Below are 14,852 nucleotides of genomic sequence, written 5' to 3'. Positions count from 1 at the left end.
TCTGCTCAGCCATGGAAACCAACTGCATGACCTTGTGCAAATTACACTCTCTCAGCCTCAGAGGAAGGCAATGGTGAATTCTCTCTGAACAAAGTTTTCCAAGAAAACCCTACAATGGGTTTGTTTTAGAGTCACTATAAATCAGAGATGACTTGAAGGCACTCAAGAACAAGAAGAACAACAGGAAGTTATTCCTGAGCAGCTAAACCTGGGAATAATACAGTTTGTTTCTAGAAAAGGACCAAGAACTCTATACTGTGCTTGCATAGTGTAAATCTACATGGTTATTGTGTTATACTACCCTTCTGCAGAATTCCAGCATTGTACAGCCAATTGTGTATTTGCCAGTGTACCTGCATACTGTACCGTCGGGCAATTGGGAATGTACAATGGCTGTCTCCTCCATCCAAGTGAATCAGATGGCATATGGAAGGCACTGACAGTTGTGCATCATCCATTTGAACTTTTTCATGAGCAATTATATGCAAAATGGTTACGCCTACAGACCTCTACTTAGATGGCAGTGAATTGGCTATTATTGTGTAAATGCCAAAAAAGGAAAATGGCATGTGTAAAGGAACATAGTTGTGAGTAAGACACCAATAGGATTCTAGCCCATATTAAGGGGTTGTTCAGACTGGCCATTTGGGCTGACTTGGGGGCAGAATTGCTGCATAGCATCTCCATGATGCACACTGTGGCTCTGTCCCCTGGGCAGCGTGACACCGCACCGCACCGCACCGTGCATGGAGTCATGGTACTCCTCCGGTGCTGTGTACAGATGAGGCTGTGCCGATGAAGTGTCACCAAGCCACACAATGCTGCTTTTGTGCTCTGCAAAGGCCAGATAATGTGGTTGCAATCTGGCTGTGCAGCCCCTCATTTTTCTTTATATGTTTCCAACCTGTCAGTGTCTGGATAGGAGAACCTGAAAAAGCCAATGTACATCATCTTGTGTTCCATCATGAAAGAAAGGTGAGATATAAATGAAACATATATAGGGGTGATTTTAGTGAACTTCCTGAAGAATACATTTTCATATTTATATTATGCACTAACAATGATGCTGGAATAATATTTCATTCTGCCTACTCCCCATAACTTTCAAAAGATAGCATTTCTGTTCATAGCTGTTTCGTTTTCTTTTCTTTTCTTTTCTTTTCTTTTCTTTTCTTTTCTTTTGTCTTTTCCTCAGCCTATGGCATATTCAAAGTAAACCCTGAGTGTTTCTTCCCTTTTGTATTCCAGGTCAAATATGGAAATTATGCCTTTGTATGGGATGCAGCAGTTTTGGAATATGTTGCTCTGAATGACCCAGATTGTTCCTTCTACACTGTTGGAAATACTATTGCAGATCGAGGTTATGGAATTGCTCTTCAACATGGAAGCCCCTACAGAGATGTATTTTCACAAAGGTAATCTTTGTGGGGTGATATATAAACTATAAGACACCCACTTCATTTTCCTTGAAGTGGAGAAGGGAAATATGGGGGGAGGGGGGTTGCCTGTCACATGTGCTTTTCTTTGTGAGTTTCAGTAAGAGTAAAATGCAACTGTTATTACATCGAAAAAAGGCAAGAGGGGGGTATATGGGATCAATATCCCTGGAACTGGTTTATATTACAGAACACACTGTGAAGCAGATCAACAAAGCTGCATTTGAGGAGTAGGGGAGCTTATTGATCTTTTATTAATTTAAATCTTTGTGGACCAACTGATGTAGCTGAGCATTTTGTCTAATACAGTAGATACTTTGCAACTGATGTGTATCTTAGCCTGAACTTCCATTTTAAAGGAAAATACAGTCATCTCCTTGGGATTTGAAAATAAAAACAAATAATTTGCTCTGTTGAAAAAGTAACCACTTTGTATATAAGCCACAAGGCCAGAAAATGAAACAAATGGTTATGAGGGGACAGGCAAGACCCACCTGGTCTTCTAGAGATAGCTTTCATTAAAAAATTCAAAATATATAATACTGAAAGGAAGGCTTTTCTGTTGACTGATAAAATCAAGTTAGAATGTACATTTTTGCTCCTTCACACTGAAGACTGTGGTTGACTTGTCCCTTGGAGAACCGTTGCTTTAGAGAAAATGTAAGGCAGCAACATAACTGTACAGTCACTGTTGGCCATTTTTGAGCTTTATCCTGGCTTTTTCCCCTCTGTGCAATAATGCATGGAGAGAAAATAGGGCGTACAAGCTGGTCCAGTCCGTACTGATGGCTTTTCTTCCAATCCTATCTACACACAATGTGGCCACGTATTTGGGGCACAAGCAAGTATAAGATATCCCTGTGAGCTGCAATCTTGATTATAATCATAACTTTATTACGGCCAATTGGCCAGCACGGAATCTTGATTATGAATGGTCCCAGGTTATAGGGAATGTTTTCACACAAGGAGGTGGACCCAACAGGGGATGTTGAGGGGGATCATACACAATACCATTTTATGTGCCTAGCTCTATTTTTTTCCTGATTTCACCATTCATGGGGTTTCTTCCGATAAACAGACTCTGTCCATCTTCATTAATGTCTTAGGCGGGATACAAACGGGCAGGGGAAGACGTCTTGGAGGTGTATTCTGCTGAATACGGACCCTCCAGACCGCCCGCCCCAGGGGCGTGGCTCAGGAGATGGGGCTTCCACATGGGGGGCAGTGAAGACGCCTCACCTGGGGCCGTTTCTGACCCGCAGTTTCCAAACCGCCACCTCGGAGGACGCTGCAAAGAGAGAGGCAGCTTCCTCACGGGCGGCCAAAAACGGGGCTTTTTTTTTCCTTTGCCGGCTGGCGGATGCGCAGCTGCGCAGCTGCAGCGCTAAGCAGCGGCGGCAGAAAGCCTATGTGCACATTTAAAGCACCCAAGCCCCTTTAAAAATTTTCCCCCACTCTGCCCAAGAACAAAGGTGTTCTCCTGCCAGCTGGTGATCAGCTGGTGTTGGCATCCTTGTCCTCTTGCACTTTGCCAGTGTCACCAGCATCATGGATGCCTCCTCTCCTTTGGTCCCCACGCTCTTGCTGAATCTGCAATGCACAGCCACAGCTGTCGCCGCTGCCACCGCTATCCCCCTGCCATCCCCCATCACCTCCCTTGTACATATGTAAATATTTACAGTTTTAGCGGTTTTTATTGTTAGGTGAAAATGGCACAGGAATGTGTGTAGGGGCTCACTTTAAAGTCCAAACTTTCCAAGCAGCGCATGCGTACATGTTGCTCTAGGGTTAGGGTTAGGGTTAGGGTTAGGGTTAGGGTTAGGGTTATGAGTCTTAAAATGCACTGCAGCTGTGCTGCAGCTTCCACACCTGCATGGCAGCTGACGCTGCAATTAAAGCCTGACTGCAAACTGTGCATGTTCCAGGACCCCGACTCATTATGCGACGCAGCAGACACGGAGCTTTTAAATGGGCAACTTAAATTAGCGGCGTAGCAATTCTGGCGTATCGGTGCAGCAGCTTACAGACGGAGCTGCGCAGCTGCGCATCAAACGGAAAAGAAGCGGAGAAAAGCAGCACCTTTTTAGTGCCGCTTCTTCCCGCTTGGGGCGTGCGGGGGGCGTGTTCATGGCGGCATTCAGGTAAGGGCCATCTGAAGGCTCTACCTTCATGACGTCATGAATACACCCCTTTTTGCCCGTCTGTATCCCGCCTTAGTTAGCTATAAATTAATTAGACCATTTTTCCCACATCCTGTAGCACTGAGTTCCATTACAGAGTTCTGCATTATATCTGCATTAAAATTACTTAGGTCTGGATACTATTAGAATGATTTTTTCATGTAACAATTGTTTACAGTGGAGGTAGGAAATAAGTAGCCTTTCAGATGTTGGGTGTACTAACTAGGGCAGCTGGGAGGTGCAGTCCAGGAGCATATGGACTGCAACAAGGGGGTCCACAATTCTATCTGTGGTCTACATTCTTTTTCTTCCTCACACAAGGAGGAATCCAAGACTTCTTTATGCAAACAACTCCTGTGCTGAAGAGACAAGGGATCCAATGGGGTAGTTGACTTGCCACTCATATGCTTTCCCTATGCCAGTCAGGAGGAAAAATAGTTCTGCCTCCCACATGAGTGCTTTAAGAGATAAGTACCTTTCTTTCAAAAGGTGCTTTTCATTTCAACAACAAAGATAAAAAAATCACAGTAGAATTTCTTCAGTGACAAAAACAAAGAGGGGCAGAGAAACACGCAGCTGTCCACCTAGCTTTGTTCCCTTGCTCACACAAAATCCAACCTTTGCAACAAACCACAGCCATCCTCCCACCACCTCATCTTCATACATGAAAGATTGCCAGCTATTTTCTGGCATGTGGTCAGTCCCATCTGCCACATTGGCTAGTCATATCCTTTCTCTGACCAACCCCACACAAATAGTCTGACAGGGCTCACCAGTATTTTTTTAAAATATTTTATTTTATTTTTAAAAAGGATTAGAAGAATATTGATACATAGTTCAAGATGATTAAATGATCAAAATGATGATCAAAATGATTAAAATATAATGCAGAACCAACACACCAAACTATAGTAAGAACTCAAGGAGCTAACACCAAGCATAAAATGAAGTGAGTTAAAACAACTTATCGTACATGTAAAAAGGATAAAAGTACCAAAGATTTGTTTGATCTTGGAGAACACAGAAATCTTAACTAGTGAAAGAAGAAAAACAATGTTAATAGCAGGCATATTTACACAAGAAGAATAAGTACTGAAGAAGATACTGGACCTGGTTGTAGGGCTTTTTAGGATCACATTGTATTTGACTTAACAAAGTAATGTGCTTTCCTTTATATTTAATCTGAAGTATAAACCTTTCTTTATGGAACTCCTTTTAAAAAACAGCTTCATTTATATACTACTTCATACTAAACTAACAGTGTCTAAGTGGTTTACAAAGTGTAAGCTAATTGCCCCCAAGAATCTGAGTACTCATTTTAGCGACCTCAGAAGGGTGCAAGCCTGAGTCAAGCTTGAGCCCTTTTGCTGGTATTGAACTCGCAACCTTGTGGTTTGTGAGTGAGTGGCTGCAGTACAGGCATTTAAGCACTGTGCCACCAGGGCTCCTTTACATCCACAGACACCAGTATTCAGTACTTTCATAGCAAACTGCTGTTCTCCCTTGTGGCAAATAAGCCTTAAAAATGCTGAAAAGGTCCAATCCTATATTGTTTCTGGAGCAAAAATACACGAAGCATGTCAGACCATTGTGGGAAATTAAATATGGCAGTCAGCATCCCTGGACTATCTACTATCCCATAATCATACCTGCAAGGCAAGAAAGGAGGGGAAACAAAACAGGTACCAGTATGGGTGAGCCCCACTGTGGTGTTTGGCCTTTGGATGCTGCTGTAAGAAGTCGGTATTCCCTGCATATGACAAGGATACACAGCATATACTCATGTGTAAGTCTAGAAATTTTAGTTAAAAAAATTGACCCAAAAAACCTGAGTCGACTTATCCATGGGTCAACATACTTTAACTCTTATATAAAAATGGAACCATCCCCAGGTGAAAGTCAAGAGTGTAATCTGTCCTAGAAGCACTGACCTCCCTCTGCTCGCTTATACTTTCAGTCTTTAGTGTGAGCACATACAGTTATGCCTACTGGAATCTTGTAAGTTATTTGACATTGTATTCCTTTGCTTTAGATTTTAGGAGTCTTAGGAGATTATCGCACTGACAAATAACCTGAGTGCTCCCTAATGGGATGAAGCTGGGTTGCAGAATGCAGGCGGGTATTATCGCACATAATTTGCCACCACTTCCCCTGGGCAGCTGCATCCCAATTCCCTGCCATGCATCGGAGGCCGCTTTTTGAAGCTGGGAGCTTACTTACTTATCTTGGCAATGCATTAATCTCCTAACCCTTGATTTATCCATGGGTCATATCAAAAGCCATAATTTTGGCTTCAAAACCTGCCCTCAGTGTATACATGAGGGCAACGTATAGATGAGTATATATAGTAAATTGTAATGCCAGTGCTTTTGTAATAGACTGGGTTTTTATATTTTATTTTATTTTATTTTATTTTATTTTATTTTATTTTATTTTATTTTATTTTATTTTATTTTATGGTATGCCCTTTGTAAAGAACTTCCTGATACATTTAAAAAGATTTCAGCAGTGTTGATGGCACCTGTAATTTTACATTCCAAAATCAATATTAGACTAATATCTTTGTTAGGACAATTTAAAAGTCACCTTATACTGCATAAACATTTGAGTTCTCCAGACTTATCCAGCAGGCAAGATAGTAATTGAGGCAAAAAGGAAGGAGAACATGACTAATGTTTAAGCTACACAGTCTGCATGTAGTTGCTGTCTTGAGATGGAAAGTGGGAAGAGACTTCAGATATCAAATTAGGCTTTTCTGGTCACACTTGAAGCTCTCCCTAGAATCATTTCATATTCTTCTGTTAAATTGCATTGGAATTTATGGGTACAACTATTCTGCTATAATAAACTATCCTTTCTTGTTCTAGATAGATCTGAAAATACCTTTATAAGTGTATTTTAAGCATCCTTTTTGTATATTTACACAAAATTGTTACTAAATGGGGGGGAAATACAGGAATAAAGGCAATGATATCTAACACTCCAAAGATCCAATTTGAGTGAAGGCTGGAATGAAGCAACCAATCCTGTGTGTTCTAAACCTGATTTTGTTCTCCCTATTGATAAGTATTTGAGTTTAAAGATACATAATAGAATTTTATATTAGCTTCACTAGTTTTTATTTTGTGCCACTATCGTTATGCTTATGCCTTATTGTGTCACAATGCTTCATTCTGGTTACAAGCTCTGTTTGTATTCACTCTTGTCTTCACATTGAGTCAACTCTGTCAGTTCAGACAACAGCTTTACATACACATGCACAAAATTCTACATTTCCATTTGTAAGCCACATTGTTAGGAACTTATCTAAAGTCAGCCATACAGAAAGGTTTGTTCACTTATTCAATCAGGAAAATATAATCACAAGTCTTTTCCAAACAATACCCATTCTGATGGTGATGTTTGTTTTCTTTTTGAGATTTCGATTGAAATTGAAGTGGCTCAGTTTTGATATTTTACTTATTGGTATTGATGCATTTTGAAGATTAATACCCTACATGTCAATTATATGATTCTCAAGATAGCTTGAAACAGGGTCTTTTTCTTTTTTATTATTATTATTATTACTGAAACCTGTTTTTGACACCAAATAACCATGTAGAAATTTTGCACAAAATGCCATGAACTGCAGATATTCTTATCAGTCCAGCATTCTTCTTGTCAGGGCTTTTTCAACACTTGGCAAAGAATACTTTTAAATATCCTGCCCATACCCAGCTGAGTGACAAGCCAGAACATGCTCCCTCCCACTATGCAGTTCAGGGGCACCTCACCAATGGAACTGTATGTCTTTTCTGGCAGGAAATAGGAGGCAAGATGTCTGCACCTACTTCTCCAAGATCTGATTTCCTTTGGGAAGATTGAAGGCATATGTGCATAGAATGAGCAAGGAGTACATGTTTTTGTGATTAGAACAGTTTCACCATGGTTTGGTGCACTGTCAAAAGGAACAAACCATGGTTTATTAATGTAAAGTTGAAGGCTTTCATGGCCGGCATCCATAGTTTTTTGTGGGTTTTTTGGGCTATGTGGCCATGTTCCAGAAAGGTTTCTTCCTGACATTTCGCCAGCATCTGTGGCTGGCATCTTCAGAGAATGTTTGCCTGGAAAGGACTTGGGTATATATAATGTGTGACCTGGAAAGGCAGGAATGAATTTGCATTTATATTGTTTTTGTTGCTAATGGCAGGCCTCAGGATGGAGGGTCTGCAAAAGAGGATTGATGTCTGCTTGTTAGTGATCATTGTCTGCTGGGAGATTTCTCATTTGCAGTTATTGAGTCTTTGTCTTACTTTCTTTCAGGACTAGTAGCCAAATTTTGTTCACTTTAAGGGTTTCTTCTTTCCAGTTGAAATTATCCAGATGTTTGTGGAGTTCAATGGCTTCCCTGTGCATCCTGACATGGTAGTGCTGAACTAAGCTACTGTTTACCACTAAAAAAAAGATTAATATTAGATAATGAATGGAATGCCATTTATTTGCTTTCTGTATGCCATTTGCTACACCTCCAGTTTATAGAACAACCCTGAAGGATGAATACGTTCTCTATTAAAGTAAAATGTTTAACTGTCCTACAAGCTGGTAGAATCTTTCTTCTAATACATCAGAAGAGATAAATCACTGTTGTCAATATCCAAAAATACTTGATTATCAGAAATCATGTCTGTTCATAACCCACCCACTCCCTGATATATTCCTTGTCATATCATCTGTAATACCAGTTCAACATCACTGTAATGTCAGCCTAAATTCAGCTATCAGCATGCCTCATGTTAAACTACCATTTGTCTTCACATTAAGATTATGCAGTAAGTTAACTATCAATGTGTCAGACAGAGTATGCCTGTTTATCTGGATCACTGTTGTGCTGAATGGTTGACTGTCTCCCTTGTTCAATTAAATGAGGCTGCACTTCATTTGGTTTTGTTAACAGTACTTTTTGTACAGTTGATTAAAAGCCAGCAAAAGTATGCCTCACTCTACAGCTTTACTGTATTTATTAGGTGCATCTCTTACAGTGCAATTTCAGAGACTTTCCTTTGTAATTCAAGGTAGTTTTCTCTGATTTACACCCAAACATGCAAAAAGCTTTTCCACTATTGTCTTCATCAATACTTTTCAAGTGCCAATTCATTTCTTACTGTACCTTAGTTTAAACTACTGAAGTTTACAATCTGTACTCAAAAGGAAATGCATGTTGGTGGCAAATAGTACGTCCAAACAGACACATAGGAGATGGACTCCTGCCAGTGCAAAGACTGAAGATTGCTTGCTGTATAGTACATAGTTACCAAGTAAATAAATGCTTGATAGAGGGTCTTTGATAAATGGCACCCACGTGTACACAAACAGCATTCAAGTGGGCAAAATACACATAAGCAGAGACTGAGACTGTTGATGTTTGCTTATCACATATTTTGTTGTTATGATTTATTAATGGGTACATCATTCATAAAAATGGTAATATGTATGTGTATCTCCTTTATACTTGAGAACCATTCAGTGTAATAAGCAGCTTTTCATCTGGAATTTTTTTGGATTTGCACCCAAGTTGGTTAGTCAAGTCTAGTGGCATGCTTCCTATCTGATGTTTGTAAGATCTCTAGAGATGGAAGAGCCTGAAGAAGAAAGATTTTGGCAGTTGTGAGAAAATAATTAAATGGTCAGTACTGAAGACTGATTAATAAGAGAAAGGAGGTCCATGGATAAAGAGAGAGCTAATCAGAATATTAGTAATGGAAGCTCAAGAGCAGTTTCAAGCAAGGAGATGCATAAACTGAAAGCATTTTTAGAAAAGAGTGTTCTTTTTCAAAGCTCCCTTGACACAGTTTTCCACAAGTGCTCTCATGTGGGCTTTTCACATCATCCTTTGCTTTTATGATGAGAAAGGTGAGTTTCTTCATTCTGCATTCTAAAGTAGCAACGGAGATAACTTTTGGCCGGATAGAATTAGCAAGTGGTACTATCAATATTTCAAATTCCTAAATGGAGTAGGGGATCTATTCTTACTGCCTTATACAGTGATGACGAGCTATGAAAGAAGTTACACACTGAAAAGGTTGAAGACAAAGATGGCTGAGGAGGTCAAGAAGAGTAAGATCTTGATGGCTGAGGTGGGGAGACAAAACTGTATTGGAGGGGCAATGGGAAAAAGAAGCAAAGGAAAGAGAAATGCTGAAGTGAACAAGAGAGGGATAAAAAGGAACCTTGGCTGTTCAACCACCTTGTAAAAGGCCAAAGGCAAGCAGGGTCTGTGTACACTTGGCATGAAATAAGAAAGGTAAGAAAAAGGAAATCTTAGTGGATCAAAGTCCCAGGAAGGGAGGGAATTAAGTGGAATAGATGTAACAAAGCTAGAAGGATGAAGTCAAAAAAGACAGTGGCCTAAAAAACTGATAATGGGAATCAAGCTAGGAGGAGGCAGAAAAGAAAGAATGAGTGGAGAAATAAATAAATATAGGAACAACTGATGCCTTACAGGGGAGTCCATTTAAGTAAGGCTGAATTAATAGGTTGAAGGAACAGCTGCCTTTCTAGGGTCTAAGGAAAAAGGAAATGCTGGAAGTGAAAATAAATTATGAAGAGAAATGGTGGTGAGGACATCTAATGGTATGTGGTTGCATCTCTTAGATTTACAAACTTCGGACAAATCTTGCTCTAAACCATGATGAGGCCTTTATTTCCCCAAGAATCTAAGGGGGTCTTGGCAGTAATGGATGCTTCAGCTTGCTGTTTGTGATGTAGCCTCAACATAAATGTCTTTCCTTCTATAAATACAACAGAAACTTACATTTTTGTGAAGTACAAAATGAGAACAATGATTTGGCTCAGTGAACAATAAATGTACTGCATTGATAGCAGGTTGAATAACATAACCCCTGAAGACACTTCAGATTTTATGGTTATATAAATTCACATCAAAGGGATGCGATTCTCTAAGGCTGCTTATGAGGCAATTTAATTCTTTTCAAGTAATTCCCACTAATTTCAATAAGGAACGTAATACTGGATAGCAGCCTCCATTTTAATAGGCTAGAATAATGGTTAAAAGGGTTGTGCCATTTTTTCTGATACCGTTCATTTATGGTTGTCGTTCTGTGCCTTCAAGTCATTTTCAACTTATGGCAGCCTTAAGGCAAACCTATCACAGGTTTGTTTGTTTGTTTGTTGTTTAGTCAAGATTTATTCATAGGAGGGATTGTCTTTGCTTCCCTTCAGGCTGAGAATATATGATTTGCCCTAGGTCATCCAGTGGGTTTCCGTGGCTGAGCAAGGATTAAAACCCAAAGTTGTGGTCCAACTCTCAAACCACTATGCCAGGCTGGCTCCCATTTAGTATCTTATCTCAGTTCAGGTAAATTTGCACTCATAGAATAGTGCAGCTGAGCAATCGTTTCCTCTGAAAGACTGTCACAATATTGGAAGGGGGGGGGGTTATTGGAGACTGATTAAATTTCTTTAAGCCATGCCTCAGTTACAGTAAGATGATGATAATAATAATAATAATAATAATAATAATAATAGCTTTATTTTTAGCCCGCCTTTCCTGGGATCAAGGCGGGTCACAACAGCCAAAAACACGACACAATCAATATACAAAAAAATTAAAATACAAAAAATACAAAATCTCACAATATCTTACAACAGTTAAAATCCAGTTAAATTTTTTTTCCAACTAGCACAAGATTACATGATGGAGAAAAGAGGAGAAAAGGGGAATAATAACATGTCATACTGGTTTAAGTGCTGAACTATGACTCTAGAGACCAGGGTTTGATTACCAGTTCAAATATGAAACCCACTGGGTGACCTTGGGCAAGTCACATGCTCTCACCCTCAGGGGAAAGCAATGGAAAACCTCCTCTGAAGAAATCTTGGCAAGAAAACCCCATGATAGGATCACCTTAGGGTCACCATAAGTAAGAAATTACTTGAAGGCACACATCACGAACAACAACTAATAAAAAGAAACATATGGGAGGTACTTTGGCTGGACAAACTTTGAGGGCCACTTTTATGAACAATTGACACTCCTACATAAGAACCACATTAAAACTAATACAAGTTAATTTTATTGTTCAATTGGGGGAGAGAATGGAAATGCCAAAAGGTTTTTGTGACTCATCTGAAAACGCTTAGGAACTTAGGACAATTCACCAAGCAGGCATTTGCCATCAGCTCCTCTCCAAAGGGACTTTGCTTTGCATCTTCTGCCTCTGTGCACAATTTAATGAACACCAAAGTGCTTGAATGTCACCACTATTTCATATTAACTTTGAGATCATGTTATATACCGCTCTTGGCTGCCAAGTCTGGAGACACATATCTCCTTACTGAGTTGTGGAGCTCTTAATATTAATCTTCCTGATTCTCCTTATTCTCTTCTATTTGGCTAATATTAGCCTTCTGCACAATTCATCCCCCCCACCCAGACACACACACTCACACATTTCCAGGATTTTTGTTGAAAATATATATTTCCCTAACCCTACCATCAGCGTAGCTTAGCACACCTGGAGACAGTCACAAAAATAAAATAGAGTCTCTATATAACATAACTCTACATAACATAACCAGGAACCAATAGCTACAGTATAGACAATAAAATCAGTGTCTTTCATGCAAAGCAAGTTAATAAAGCATGACATGCTGAAAACCTCAATCAGAAAAATAAAACTATATGCCAAAACTCTATTGGAAGAAGGAAATCCATACCTCCTATACATCTGTTCCATTAGTTTCACAAGGACATAATTTTCTGGCTGCTTCATTTGCAGCAGATGGAGCTACATCGGTGTTTTCTGGCACCTTGCCAATTCCATATGTTTGGAAAGAAGAATGCAAGGTTATGATGTTGTAGTTCTGGAAGCTAGGCTTCTATGTCCACATCCAGAGCTTCCTCAGGACCTAGTATAATCTTAGGCAGAAAGTCCCAGTGAGCCCATCCATAAACACACACACCTGCCTCATAATTAATATGAAACATGTATTGAGAACCTTCCCTCTCCTTTTCCTACTTTCTTTTTCTTTTTCTTTTTGCTTCTTTTCTTTTCTTTTCTTTTCTTTTCTTTTCTTTTCTTTTCTTACACACCCCAGTCTTTTGTGCAATACACATTGCAATGAATGGAAGCTCAACCTCATTTCAAAAGAAATTTTTGTTTTTGTTTTGTTTTTTACAGGTAAGCCTGACAAGAGATTGTGCCACGTGAGCTTTACTGTCCTTACTGTGACCCAACCTGGTTTATAATATGCAGTAGGTGTACATCCACCAATGCCATTAATAAATGAGCCAAGATTCTCTGTACTTTTTCAATAGCCTCCACAATGGCTGTGGATCTGGACAACCCATGGAACTGAAATATTCTGTTTTCCATTTCACATTATAAGCATAACTCACACACTTACATTAGTCTCAAATCTTAAAGCCTCTATTAGTGTAATTAGTGATTATAATGTTGTTCATTAATTACTTTTTTATTTGCCTATTTTATGCTTTAAAATTGCTTATCTGCTTGGTGAGTACCATAATTCAAAAGATGTTAAAACTGAATTAGGAAATATAACTGAATTAGGAAATATAATTATAAAACCAGGATAGAATACACAGTACACCCACTATGTCCATCCCCTACTGTTGTGCAAAAAGGGTAAGTGAGTATAAAAGGCTGAATGGTATTAATAAGTTGCACTAACAGGAACTCAGTGGATCGCCATCAAAATGCATCCATTAGGATATTTCTTCCCTGTTTCCAGAACAAATGAAGTGTTTTCTAGCATTTGGGAAAGCTGTTGAGAAAAACAAAGCATCTGCAGAATCCTTCATGCCCTACAAAGCTGCCAAGTCTAGCAGAGAAGTGCACATGATTTTCTGTGATCAAAAAATAATATTTTAAAAAATATTCTCCCCCACCCTCAGAAAACACTATTTCCTGGTTAGGAAATCTTTTTTGTACAGAAAAACTGAGAGGCTTCACAAAGTGTAAATATGAGGGATGTGTTGTGTAAAAGTATTTGTTCCCACTACAAAGAACAAATAATGCATTCAGTTTTCTCTCTCCTGCAAGACTAATTTGGGAATTTGTGAAATTTTCAAAAATCTCTGGCTCGGAGCCAGCCAGCCTCCACGTAACATTGGGAGAGGGGGGAAGGCAGAAGAGGATCTGGAAGGATTCCAAGGTGGCTTCCCCCATCAGGCAATCCTGCAAGACATCAGGGAACACCTAAGGATCTGAAAGGCTATAGCCTTTGAGATCCCCTGCCTGGCTCTTCCCCTGCTCAGTGCGACACTGGGAGAGTGAGGTAGCCAAGGATCTAGAAAATCATATCCTTCTAGGATCCTCACATGGCTTCTTCCCTTGCCTGCCCTGCACTACTGTTGGAAGGAGATAAGGTAGCCCAGGATTTGGTGGCTGTAGCCTTCCAGAATCGATGATGATGATGATGATGATGATGATGATGATGATGATGATGATGATGATGATTTTATTTATAGCCCCCCTCTCCCTGAAGGATTGAAATGGGTTACAACCATAAAATAAGGCAATAACAATTATAAAACAAGCTTAAGTAATAATCACATCATCATCTTATCCACTTATTAAAAACTTTTCAAGCTCACCTTCACTGCATAGAAAAGTCACTTTGGGTCCCAATCTTGGAAGAAAAGTGGGATACAAATTAATATCATAAATATTATCATAAAAATGGGAGGCAAATCTATTTCAAGCACAGGGATGAGGGGACAAAAAGCCAAAAATAAAAAAACCACCAACCCCCGCCCCCAAAAAAACAAAAACCCTTTCTCATTTTTCCTCCAAACATTCAGATATTCTTTCCATGCCTAGCAAATACCTATTGAAAACTACACTGAAACATTTGTGATTTTGTATTGTATGAGAAAGGTACAGCAATGATTTCTCCTTACATTCAAAGACAGAAAATGTGAAGACTGGCAAACCTAATGGCACAGATAAAACTAGAATTAAGTCAAAAGCTATCAATGGAGAATTGTCAACAGTTTGGTGGATGTCTAGTGGCATACCACTTAGAAAGCTAGAAGCATTTGCTTGGGGGAGAAACTAAGGTTCCAAGACAATTGTTCTCTCAGTCATCATATCAGCTATGTTTTGCTGCCCAGGCACAAATGTTGTTGCCATATAGCCAATTTATACTGCTAATTCAGATTGGGAACTGTTTCCTCCCCTCCACTTCTAATGAATTATCTTTTTTCCCAGTT

The 14,852-nt window shown here is 39.4% G+C and overlaps 1 protein-coding gene across 2 annotated transcripts in view; it reads left to right on the top strand.

Annotated features, from left to right (window-relative positions):
- Positions 1–14,852, top strand: part of GRID2 (glutamate ionotropic receptor delta type subunit 2) — a 1,094,955-nt gene that overhangs the window by 948,577 nt on the left and 131,526 nt on the right. For both annotated transcript variants that reach the window (XM_089526112.1, XM_089526113.1), the window contains exon 14: positions 1,249–1,415. In XM_089526112.1, coding sequence (XP_089382238.1) covers positions 1,249–1,415 — 167 coding nt within the window. The remainder of the gene's footprint in view (positions 1–1,248; positions 1,416–14,852) is intronic.

The sequence above is a fragment of the Sceloporus occidentalis genome, unplaced genomic scaffold, assembly GCF_023333645.1.
Source record: "Sceloporus occidentalis isolate IW3139 unplaced genomic scaffold, rSceOcc1.0.p SCAF_5, whole genome shotgun sequence".
Taxonomy (NCBI): domain Eukaryota; kingdom Metazoa; phylum Chordata; class Lepidosauria; order Squamata; family Phrynosomatidae; genus Sceloporus; species Sceloporus occidentalis.
The sequence above is the reverse complement of the archived record's forward strand: the minus strand, read 5'-3'. Positions and strand labels throughout refer to the sequence as shown.